At 33.7% G+C, this 13144-nt stretch overlaps 1 protein-coding gene across 3 annotated transcripts in view; it reads left to right on the top strand.

Moving 5' to 3' along the window:
• Positions 1-13144, top strand: part of LOC108908866 (protein c-ets-1-A) — a 351302-nt gene that overhangs the window by 253269 nt on the left and 84889 nt on the right. For all 3 annotated transcript variants that reach the window (XM_018713020.1, XM_018713022.2, XM_018713021.2), the window contains one exon: positions 11320-11436. In XM_018713020.1, coding sequence (XP_018568536.1) covers positions 11320-11436 — 117 coding nt within the window. The remainder of the gene's footprint in view (positions 1-11319; positions 11437-13144) is intronic.

The raw sequence follows: 13144 nt of genomic DNA on the forward strand, positions 1-13144 counted from the left end.
TTTGGTCTTGTCTTATCAAACCTGATTCAATAATCTGCAACGACCTGACAAATTGGCAATAATGAAAGAATACAAAAGCTGAGAAAAATCCCTCTTCATTCTCTATCAATAAACCTTTTCTTCCTTTGTCCATGTCCAAAAGGAACATTATCCAACATGGCTGTTTAGATGCATATTCTACACGCAATAGTTTCTTCCTAAAATCCTTCAGTTACCTGTGTTTCACTTGAAGAATGACGGGGTAGAAACGACCACATGCCTCAACATGTCGGAATGTATTTCTGGAAGCCAAGTTTTAAGAAAGAATATATTGCTCTGCGTAGATCATAAAAATATCGTTTCAAAACTTTCCGATGTCGATAAACGAAATGATGGAGAGCTGATTATTCCTAGAGAACGACACCAAACGCATCCATATGTTTTCCTTTACCGCCCTCGATATGCTTCTCCATTCATGTTTCCAAGCCGGCGACGTCATAGACGAAAATAAACTTTGGCATGAATGTAAAGTGTACGAAGCCCATCTACCAAGATTGGATAATTGTGCGTTGTGTAGTCGTCCACATTCCCCGGTGCCGTCGTGGGCATGCTGATGAGAAGACGGAGGCACGGACAGCAGCAGCAGCACTCTGCCTAGCGAATTGTTATTCCGCTCGTCGTCTTCGGGGGCTGGGGGGACGGGGTGTCGCGGACACGCCGCGGCGACGGCGGCCGCCACTCCGGGTACGGCACGGGTTGCGTACGTGCGGCCTCTTTCCCCACGTCGTCTGCTCATGCCCGGACCGTGGGTGGACTGATCTCGGAAGCCGTTGGTCGGCTGGCTGTTGCACTTGGATTTTCTCCCGGAACGCCGAAAATGGAATATTTTCCTGGTAGAACCGTCACAAGTATTCCCACCCATTTGTTTGTTATCTCCGTAAGATGAAATCCCTTTGTTTAATAAACTATTAGGTAGCGTGAATGAGCAAAAAGATCGTTTTAACCTTTTTCTTTTAATCCGTTTTTGAGTTGAATTAATTTTGAAAACAGAAATCTAGGAAACATCGGTAAAGTCAGAAAATTGACTTGAAAATTAAGACTTCGATATAAAAAAATAAGGAAGTCTTGTTTCTGTTAAAATTTACTTTCCTACGCTATATTACGTTCATAACGTCATAGTAGTACACTTTCGGAGTGTAATAAAGTGGTGTTAAAATAAAAGCGTAAAAAATGTTAAAGGATATATAGATTTATTAAAAGTATCCACTATTTCGTCACAACATCGTCTTCTATGATCATTAAAATTTCAATACTACTTCACTACATCAGTGATTTGGCGTGGAATACCCCATATTTCAATTCTGTGTTATTCAATTATTTGATTATCTCACCTGCGACATGCTTAAAAGAATTAGGTTCGAAACCGGTATATGTCTGGTGGTTTTACCGATGAATGATCAAAGCTACTTACTAGATATTACATAGGATAGTTCTTTTCCACAACATAATTAGTTAAGAATACAAAATAGTTTGCACAAAGTGAAGTGAATTTACGCCTTTGAGGTATCATTATCAGAAAATCTCGTTAAAGTGATCTTGTTTTGACCGAAATTTTCGCCAAGATAGTAGAATTTCTGAAAAAGCAGGGTAAATTAGAAATAGTACGCTTAACATTTTTTCGATTCGTTTTTAGCGAACATTGCAAAATGAGATTCTAAAACAGCTATTAACGGTATGTGTGTAACATAAAATGTCGGTAGATCACTTTTGAATGTTGTACTCACTGAAATGAAAACAAATGGTAAATGAAATCTAGAAGTTTAACACTTTTATTTACTGAAAGGCACATTCTTAAGGAAGGTGTTCAAAATGTCTTCCTAGCATGTCAATACCAAGCTCTACATCATGAAAATGAATTACATATGTGCCTTTCAAATATCACAGATTGGATTTTAATTTTGTCTTCGATTCGCTGTTGTAAAACTTCTGAATTCTCAACTGTCACGTCTTCACGTCATGGCGTGTCTTAAAATGTGTAAATATGCAGGACCGCTTAATTAAACAATACAAACAGATCGTATTAACCTGTCTCCTAGAATGCCAATCCATACATTTAAACTAAAGAGTAATTGGTGGATTGAGTTGTTCTGGACGATGTAGTAGGTATGTAGGTTCTCCAAACAAACTACTTTAACTGCAATCCTCCAAAACTTCCAAAATTTGCTCTTCTACCTTGGGTATGGAGTCATATCTAGGTCTTCCACAAAATTTTCTACTGTCTCGGAATTGCTGATGAAGTCGGGTGAACATTCGAGTAGAAGAAATTGGACGATTAAGATAAACCTCATCATACAGGCAAATTTAAAAGATATTACTTTTCCCAACAAATTAATAAATTATATCCAAAACATCATCAATTTTTGTGTTGTCATGTGCGTACCGTCAAGAATGATTTTAAAATCACATTTTACAATTTTACTGAAACGTAACTTTTGGTTGTTATGCCAAAAGTTGATAAGCTGATAAATACAAATTTTTGAAAAATATTCTGTAAATTATTTTTTAGATATTCGCATAACTTTTAGAAAATAAACATAACCCGTAGTTATATAACTTAAACAATCGGTTTTGCTTCATCGGTGAATGCAAATTTGAAACATTATAATTATCTTATTTGTATTTCTTTCTTTGAGAGTTGTGGGTTCAGAACAATTAAAAAGAACTCCCTTTTTCGCAAAATTTGCCGATGTTTCCATTATACACTTAGCCTTTCTCAGGGCTATACCAGTAGAAAAAGAATGACAGTAAATATAAAATAAAACTTTCCATAACGAAGTCACGTCGGCAAGTTTTCTCAATGAAATTATTTCGATTAAGGACACAACTACAACAATGCAGGTATTTATATTCCTATGGTACAAATTCAAGTTTTTTTACCTTATTTTATTTATTAATACTCTTAAAAAGCGTTTTACATTCTTAATTTTAAAATTTGCATCATTATAAAAAAGCCCAAAATTCCAAAAATATTTAAATCGGTGGTCGGTGGCCGAGCGGTTGAAGGCGTCAGTACTTGAATCGACGAATGCCACTGTCGATTTCGATCCCCGCAGCCATAGATCAGCTATACTCGTAGAGCGGATCATTTTCCTAATTAATGAGGTTTTCCAGGTTTTCCTCATTTCTGCATTGCAAGTCGTTACTGGGCGCGCATTCGGCCTATTGAATAATAATATGCCGCCAGCTCTTCTGCGCAGATTTCTGAGCGAATTATTACGATTGGAATGAGGGGGAGAGATATTATTATGTACTTTTAAGTATTTCATTTTTTATCTTTCCAAAGTCCTTGCTATTGATTTCTGTTAACATATTTTCAAGGATTCAAAATATTTTATCATATATTTCTCACAAGTTAAATAAAACACCAAACCTACCAAAATAGCTATAAGAAACAGCTAAATATATCTACTTAATTATTAAAAAGCACATACGTCAAGAACAAAAGAATTAAATTATATTTTAAATATGACATTGTTCACCGTTTTACTCAAAATCAGCGGATTTTTTTTCCTATCATTGGCATGAAATTCTCTTTTTAATACCATTCACTTTTTAATACCGCCACTAATAACTATGAAATACTTATAGATAATGTAGGAGCACTCCCAAAATATATGAATTCACTTAAAATAATCATGGAAAACAGTTCCAGTTCCCAGAAGTCAATTCAATCCTAACGATGATACCACTTATGTTAATTCATCTTTGCATGTTACGATTAAAACCCATGAATGCTTGTTCTTACTTTTTCTGTATCACGTTATTTTACGCCACCCTTTCTATACACATTGCTTTGACTTGTAATTTTAAAGTGTGACATCAAACAGTTTTTCTTTGCTACGATAATTTGTTCCTCTTTATACAGGGTTTGACTGCCATTCCATCAGCATGACATAGATTAATCATAAAAGAACAAAAAAGTTGTATTATTTATTATATAGGCGTAAGATTAACAGATTTCAAAATACAGCTAGTATTAATATTGGGGAGTTTCATTACAACGTGACAACAGCGCTTAACCTAATGTTACACAGCTGACGCACACCACGTGTGCGCGCGGCAGACTTGTCCTATGGAATAACAAAAATGTAAACAACTGTTATTGTGAAACATTTAGTACATTTCAAGACAATTGTTTTCCAGTTTTTAAATAAATAAAATAAAATATATCGATTTTGTAGTAAGAAGAAGTGTTTTGTTTGAATTTGAGTTCAAATTTTAGTAATTATCTCTTAAAATAGGAACTTTTAATCAAATTTTACGAAACTTTAACACCTAAATTTTAAATAGACAGCCAATAGCATTTAAACTTTTCTCTTGGATACTGGGAAGTCATGCAGCAGCAATGTATAAATGTGATAAGCAGCCCACTTGTCGAGCAGATACAGATGGGTTCTCTCCCAACAGAAAAATACCGAACGAACATGCCACGTCGGCACGGTTCATCATTTCCATCTTTGCATTAATAATTAGCGTTATAAATTGTCTGCATCTTATTAATTGAGGCTCGTATAAAATAATTTATAATGTCGACGATAAATAACCGAGTCGATTCTAATAGAAACGGTCGCCGTTCCCCCCGTAATAAATAATCGGGAATAACGAAAATTTATTATGGAGGAAGGTTAGCGCGGAGTGTACGTATAATATAATAAAATGTAATGAATAAGTGTGTAAGTATTTGCACCCAGACCGTGACCGAGCCATGTATTGCATACTTAATGTTGCCACCTGCTACATATTAAATTCCACCGAGCGTTTTTACGTACGGTCGGTACTTAGATTCTAATTCCGCGCTAGTTCGCATTTAAATAAATTATTTTGTCAACATATGAATACGCAAATGAGGCGGGGAAGTGGTAGGTTGCCGCATGATTAGACGCTAAATCGTTGCCCTCTTCAACACCGAAGATAAAATAAGCGCGATATAATTGCCTGGGTATAATAACAATTCAAACGTCGGAACATGACAGGAAATATAATTTCGAGGCATTAAATTGCCTACTAGATGTACAGGGAGCTCGCTATTAAAAGTACCTCTGTCAAGCAGTAGAACTACAATTATACATTGAAATTAGAACTGGTGGGAGGCGTTCGATTTTGCTGATCTGCCAGGTCGGACAGATCATTTAATTTTAACTTTTTTAACTAACACTAACAAATAATAATAATAATAATAATAATAATAATAATAATAATAATAATAATATCTCTACTCCGCATTCTAACTATGAGAATTAGCCCATAAGTCGGAGACTTGTGCGAAAGAGGAGGGGGCATATTATTATTAGGCAGGCCGCATTTGCGCCCAGGAACGACTTACGTTGGTAGGCCCTAACCAACATTCAGTGCAGGAATGAGGGAAACCTGGGAAACCTCATTAATTAGGGGGGTGGTCAAATGCCAACCGGTGTCAATCTCTCACATTGACCCAAGCCAACATTCTTCCACCCTACCAAACCTGCACAGAGGGTGCCAATCCTCCGTACAAGCATAGCTAATCTACGATCTACCGGCCGCGGGAATCGAACTTGGGCAGAAATTTGCACACGTTTAAGGACTGACGCCTTAAACCGTGCCGCTATCGACCGACATGTTACCGAATTTCGACAAGTACATTTTTTTTGTAGTATGCTTTAGAGTTTACAGAACCGTTTAGAAATGTAACAAAATTTGACTTTTAACATATTTTTTTCAATTGTACCCCTCCAAGTACCTGTATCGGCGACACTGCTTTTCAGAAAAAAAACCGTTTGCACATTATTCTTAACGCACAGTTGATGTTTACTCGTGTACAAATTTTGACATTTTTATCTTTAGCCGATTTAAAGATAATTGAGGATGACCATTTGGAAAGTAACAACTTCAACACACTGTATCTCGAAAACTGGGCATCTAAGAAGAAAACTTTACATGAACTACCCGTATTATTTTCCCATGAGGATTAAAAATATTTTTAAAATTGGTTTAATTGGTTTTTCAAGAATAAAACTAGTGTAAACAACTGTTTGTCAAAACAAGATTGCAAATTTTAATTTAAAAATAAAAACAAGCAAAAATGTATGCATTCATTTTACAGTTACCATTTTTTTTAAATAGTTTATAAAATAAAATGTACATATAAGTTTTTTAAACAAAGAAATCAGAAATCATTTTGATGGAGATTAATTAAATTAATTTTTATAGACATAATTATTTATAAATTTCTGTTGCTCCTGTTAACAAGATAATTTTCTTATTTATTCTTCTTTATTTTTCATTAAAAAATTATTTATTTTATAGTTTAATGAACATTAGGTACCACAAAAATAGTTATTTTTTCCGTTTTTAAGGCAAATTTTCCAATCTTTTTGGAGGACATGTATATTATTGTGTTATAAATTTCAATTATTCGAGAAAAAAGTCAAAGCTAGATTGCTGGTTATCACCAACCATGTTTTCGTTAAATCGACATGTTCGGAGCGTCGGACTGCAAAAACTTCTCAAAAATTTTGTCGGACAATAAAATACTTTCATTTCAAATCTTATTACCAAACCCTCCCAGAAAAATCAACTTGATGGTTGTCACCAACCATAATGTCACCAAAACGACATATTTGGGGTGGGGGACAAACTTAAAATGCCAAAGTTAAAAAAATATATATCTCATTTAATCTTTAAAAAAAAGTGCTGGTCATAACGTTCAATGTTTATGCCAGATTGACATGTTTTCCTGAAAATCATGCGAAAACTTACCACTGTTGAATTTTCCTCGTAGTCAAATCTTGGGAGACTCGTCAAACTTAAGCTACACGCAAAGTTACAGCTTGCTGGTAATCATTTTTCTTTTTGTACGTGGACTATTCTCTTTAAATATTAATTTAAATATCATGGTATTAAAGTCATAAACTACTAAGCTGCCACAATGGTTTCTACACAGATATATGTTTTTGATAAAATATTTTAGGTTTCGATTAAAAGAATTAATTAACTGATCGGACGAATAGATTACCATAACCTATATTGCGCGTTACAGATACGTAAGTAAGTATAGGTAACAATTTAACTATCCGTTTGTTTAACCAAATATTAATCGAGAGTCAATATATTATTGTTTCTAATTATTGTAATCAATACTGGATTTAAACAGAATTTGCACCAAAATAACCGGATTAACGGACACTTGTCCAGCACTACACTCTATACACCAGGTCACGAAATGACCTAATGGGGACGATGGATAGACAAAGACAACGCACGACAACCATAGAATGGGATGGGGTCACTCAATAATGAGGACATTACATACTCCTTTTTAGCTACAAGTGCATCAAATACTAGTTTATCTGCAGAATTTATTTAACGGGTACTCAGTTTTAGTTCAAATATCACAAATGAGTAAAATTATCAAAATGCTCATTATTGAGTGAAAATGTACTCAATAATTTCAGTCACACCGATTTTTTTACAGTGTTTCGACAACTTTGAGGAAAAGTTGCACAAGTAGATTTAAGTACAATTTGAAAATTACCCTTTTGAATTTTTCTTTCCTATTACGATAGAAAGAAATTGTACCGTGTAGTTCCCTATTTTCGCCTTGATATCATTTGGTTTACAACAAAGGATAAGTTTTATCACCAAAATAACTGTATCCAATTCCTTTGTACTTCAGATTCAATTATCACTTCTCGTATCGAGAATCGTAATCTCTTGGAGCAAAAATATTTAAAAAATACATGACTAGCAATGTTATTCATCTTCATATTTTTCTATGCACAAAACTGAAATTTTGTCCAAGAAAACAAAAACTTACATACAATTGATAAACATACGTGACTGCACCTTTTGTAGTTTTCAAGACAATAGAGATGACTTCTATGTGTATTATTCTTGTCGAAGAATCAACAAACACCATTGTGAGCTTTCAGTTCAATATTTTAGTTCTTCTATTTATCTCTGTCCACAAGATATCTATGAATGTACCTATGTAACTAAGAGATGCCGTGTTGTGACAATATACGTAGTCAAAATTTTAAATTAAATAAGGCTTACTGAGTACTAGAGTGCTATGAAAACAGTCAGGCCTATAGGGAATACCGCGGACTAACACTCACAATCGAAGTTTTAAATCAATTACATAAACATAAAAAAATGTACTCACTTTCACTTGAGATACACTCAACTTATATTTTACTGAAAGTAATGGTATCAAAAAACTAGATTTAATTCGTTGTTTGAGTATGGCAGATTTAGAAGATAAAGATAAGTTAAAAGGACTAAAGGACCTACTTCCTTTCAATTTCTAGGTATACTTTAGATCAATCTAATGGTAAGAGTATAAGTACGTGCAATCATTCAAACTGTTGATGTTGATGGGTTTAGTACAACAGTCAAGTATTTCTTGATTCGAAATAAGTGATTCTAGTAACTGCTTTACATAAAAATGCCAAGTGTATATCCGAAGTTGAACATACGAGTATATGTATGTGTTATGGTTAAAAATGCAATATTTTTACAGTTTCATATTGTTCAATACTTGTATACGATGAAAGTGCAAACAAAACCGTCTGTTAGTCATCTGTTTTTAAAAATGCAAGTACGTATTTGTGAAGAAAATGTGATCGTCCAACAAATTTTTTTGATAATAAAGGTGAAACGAGAAAATATGCTATGAGTTGCATATTAGTTTCGTAAAAAAATTGTTTATATGACTGTTGGTGTATTTTATTGTGTACACAACACTTTTCACCCAGGATTATGAAAATCCTGGTGTCAGATACGCTTACTAGAAGTCAAAATTAAGTATATCTCCTGCCACTTAAAGGTATCAGCTCGTGACGTCGGCTATCAGTTATTATTACATTTAAAGGAAGTAACTTGTTCAATTTCGCTGATAACTTAATACCTTGCCAATTAAAAATTGGTAAAGATCTAAAGTAATTGCGCTCCATATATTATGATTTACGATACCTACAGCAAAAACAAAACAAATTATGTGACACATAAAATCTGGTATCGGCTCTGTTTTGGAAAATAAATATGCCCCTATACACTTGAAGCGAACGCTGCTACAGTAGAGGCGCTCCAGTAAAGATCAATTAAAGCCTTAATAAAGACAATCTTTTGTGATTTCATTTACCGCAATTTATCACGAATGAATTGTATTGTATATTTTGTGTCATCCCTATTGTTAACCTCTAAATTTATAGGGATACTTAATTTTCTACAAAAATTTATTACAAATGCTCTTCATTGTCGTCCATTACGTTTAATTTACCAACAAAAAACGTGACCATTGTACGCTTTCTCAAAAAGAATAGATGTTAGATTAAAAGTGTAAGTGGAGTGTCAAAAAAAAATAGCACAAACTATGGCTGACATAAAAAAAATTGCAAGAATGTTTCATAATTTAGTGGATTTTATTAGACAAATTAAATTTATTTGTGGACTAGTTATCATAAAGTATGGCATTGATTTGATATTGCATGATCTGGTATCTAGAAGAAGGCCAAACAACACAAAATATGATTATAAATTTTGTTTACTACGAACAAAGTTTACCTAAGTCTATGTCAATAACTGCCACCTACACTATAAAAAAAATTTAACTCAAGTTCACTCAATTTTACTCAATAATGTATCAATTTCCACACCCGATTGAATGAAATTTTCACTCTATTAGTGTGAGTACAACTAAAATTTTATGAGTTGAACTATTAGGCTATTGATTATATCCAAAAAAAACAGGGTTAAAAGGAACTTTGACATTCAAGCAATTTTATTGCATGAATCGTTCAAAGGGTCATTTTAGATGAAAAAACCGCGGAGTGCTATTAAATTAGAGGGTGGAAATTGACGATAGGGGTGAAAATGCACCCCTTTCAGTTTTTTTATTGTAGCTCGAAAATGAAGCAAAATTTCACTAGTTCAAAAAAAGTCAAAAAAATCAAAAAATATTTTTTTCTTTTTTTAAAATTGTTTATTAACGATTTTTTGCATAAAATTTTTCTTTTAAATTTTTTAAGTATGCCATTTTTATGAGAAATTCAATTCTCTACAAAATTTTTCCTATGAACTATACTGAAATTTTACTTCGTTTTCGTGCTATATTTAAAAAACTGCAAACGTGCAATTTCACTCCTATCTTCAATTTCAACCCTAATTTAATAGCACCCCGCGGATTTTTCATTTTTAATGACCCTTCGAACAAGTCATGTGATGAAAATCCTTGAACGTCTTATTTCCTTCCTTTTTTGCAAAAAATGAGAATTAAAACGTATAAGAGTAAACGCGACGAAAATGGAAAAATTGGCTAATTGTTTGAGCGGTCATATATCAGTCAATTTTCATCCAAAAATACTTTACCTCTTATTTTGAAGGAAATTTTATCTATTTTTTTATCCACGATTTTCTGCATAAAATGTTCCTTTTATTTTTTAAATAAGCCATTTCGATGGGAAATTCAATTCTCCAAATAATTTTTCCTATGAACTATAGCGAAATTTAGCTTCGGTTTCGAGCTACAATTAAAAAACTGAAAGGGGTGCATTTTCACCCCTATCTCCAATTTCCACCCTCTTAATTTAATAGCACTCCGCAGTTTTTTCATCTAAAATGACCATTTGAACGATTCATGCAATAAAATATCTTGAATGTCATAGTTTCTTTTAAAATCCTATAATCAATAGCCTGTCAGCAACAGAAGAGAATGAATTTTCCTCAAATCCGATTTCTGCCAAGTGAGTGACTTTTGACTCTGTTCTGAGTATGTAAAACCAATTTAGTGTTGACTTCTTCTCTAATATGATTTAATTTTAACTGTTATTGAGTAATTTTGCATTATAAAAATTTCCAAGAGCCCTCCCCCGCACCAATCCATTGCATTTATTGCGTTTAAACGTAATTTTCACCAAAATAACCGGATTAACGGACACTTCTCCAGCACTACACGCCATACACCACGCCACGAGATGACCTAATGGGGACGATGGGAATAGACAAAGACAACTCACGACAACCATAGAATTTGGTGGAATCACTCAATAATGAGGACATTTATTCCGATTTAGGTACGAGTGTACCAAATGCGAGTTCATCTGTAGAATTTATTTAACGGGTACCTATATTTGAGTTAAAGTACTCAGTTTTAGGTCAAATATGACAAATGAGTAAAATTATCAAAATGCTCAATATTGAGTGAAAATGTACTCAATAATTTCACTCCATACCTTTATTGCCTTCACTCCCACCGATTTGTTTACAGTGCATGGCAAATCTACATTTCTTTTTTCATTTTTGCAGATATCCCGACGCAGGTACCGCCACTGACGCCGGGCACGAACAAGACGATGGCCGAGGCGCTCAAAGCGTCTTTCGCATCGTGGGAAAAAGAGCAACTCCGATTAAACATAACCAAAGGTGAGTCCGTATCTTTATCTGTGTAATGTCACCGATTTTTGAGGTTACCTCACACACTACCAGAAGGAACGCTCTCAGCCGTCGAGATTCTCGAGCTGAAATTACAGTCCAGAGCCCGTTCTCGTGGTTACGTGGGGTCCGGCTAATTAAAGTGGGATTTTATTGATCTCTAATTTGGTTAGTGACTTCCTAATGAGGTTGCATGAGTTATACGTGTTAACGTCAGCTATTCTCGTCTGCTGCGGAATTCGTTACAGTTAACTTTCCGATTCACGACGATAACGTTACCCCGATCGTTCAAATTTATTTATTTAGCCACTAATGGGTATATTGCCAGGTTTACAAAAAGGCAACTAAATGGGTAAAATATACTGGGTGTCTCTAATTTGACACATGGTTACATAATCGGCCCTTTTCAAGGTCAAAATAATTCGTCCGACCAGCAACCTCCTCGCGATGCGTATCGGGTAATTGTTAAAAACATATGAATAACTTGGCAAATGGCATAACTCGATCAAACAAAATCGTAGAGACTTGATTTTTTTTCAAATTGCTTGCTAGAAAGTGTACTTTACGATAGTCTATGAGTTATTTAAAAAAAAAAAGGTGCGATCCAGATACCGCGTCAACCAATCAAATTTTTTAAGAAAAAAAAATGTTTGGGCTATATGAAGACATTGAAATGCGGCATCGACTCGCATCCATTTCGCATATACAGGGTGATTTAACACTCCCGCTACCAATATCTCCGAAATGAATACATTTATGTTAGTTTCGGAAATTGGGGTTCTTAGGTCCCTCGAATAGCTTCAAATTGTAATTAGATCTGTTAGTTCAGTCCATTTGAAAGATCGTTAAATTTTGAATAATTTTTGCGATATAAAGTTTTTCCCTATATTTAGTTGTTTTCGAGATATGTCAACTTCAATGTGCAATTTATGAAATAACAGGAAAATCTATTATTTTGTCTAAATCACACCGTGACAAAATATTCTTTTAAAAACTAACAAACAATAAATTATAAAAAAACAAATGATCAACTACAAAAAAAATTGTACAATGGTAAATCGTATAACTAGTATAGTTAAATTGAAAGACGCATACTGATAAAACTGTAATTATTGGAAAACTAATGCATGTGTCATCTGTCATTGTTTTGTTTTAAGCAAATGACATGAGCCACCTATGACTGCATTTTTTAATAACATTTGATAAAATACGGTTCGTCTCTGCCCCTTATAAGATTTACCATTGTACAATTTTTTTTTCTGTAGTTGATCAGTCGTTTTTTTTTATAATTTATTGTTTGTTAGTTGGTATGTGATGTGAATAAAACTATTATAACAATATTTTAAAATAATATTTTGTCTCGGTGTGATTTAAATAATAGATTTTCCTGTTATATCAAACATGCATATTGAAGTCGGCATATCTCGAAAACAAGTAAATATATTTAAAAACTATATATTACAAAAATTACTCAAAATTTAACGATCTTTCAGACGGACCGTATTTCTACGTTACAGGGAACAAAACATTTTCTAGTATCGCCACGCCATCTATACAGAAAGATTTAAACTGACAATTCTAACTACAATTTGAAGCTATTCGAGGGACCTAACAACCCCAATTTCCGAAACTAAAATAAATTTCTTCATTTTGGAGATATTGGCAGCGGGAGTGTTAAATGGAAAACCCTGTATTTTTC

The sequence above is a fragment of the Anoplophora glabripennis genome, unplaced genomic scaffold (genome assembly GCF_000390285.2).
Source record: "Anoplophora glabripennis isolate ALB-LARVAE unplaced genomic scaffold, Agla_2.0 scaffold81, whole genome shotgun sequence".
Taxonomy (NCBI): domain Eukaryota; kingdom Metazoa; phylum Arthropoda; class Insecta; order Coleoptera; family Cerambycidae; genus Anoplophora; species Anoplophora glabripennis.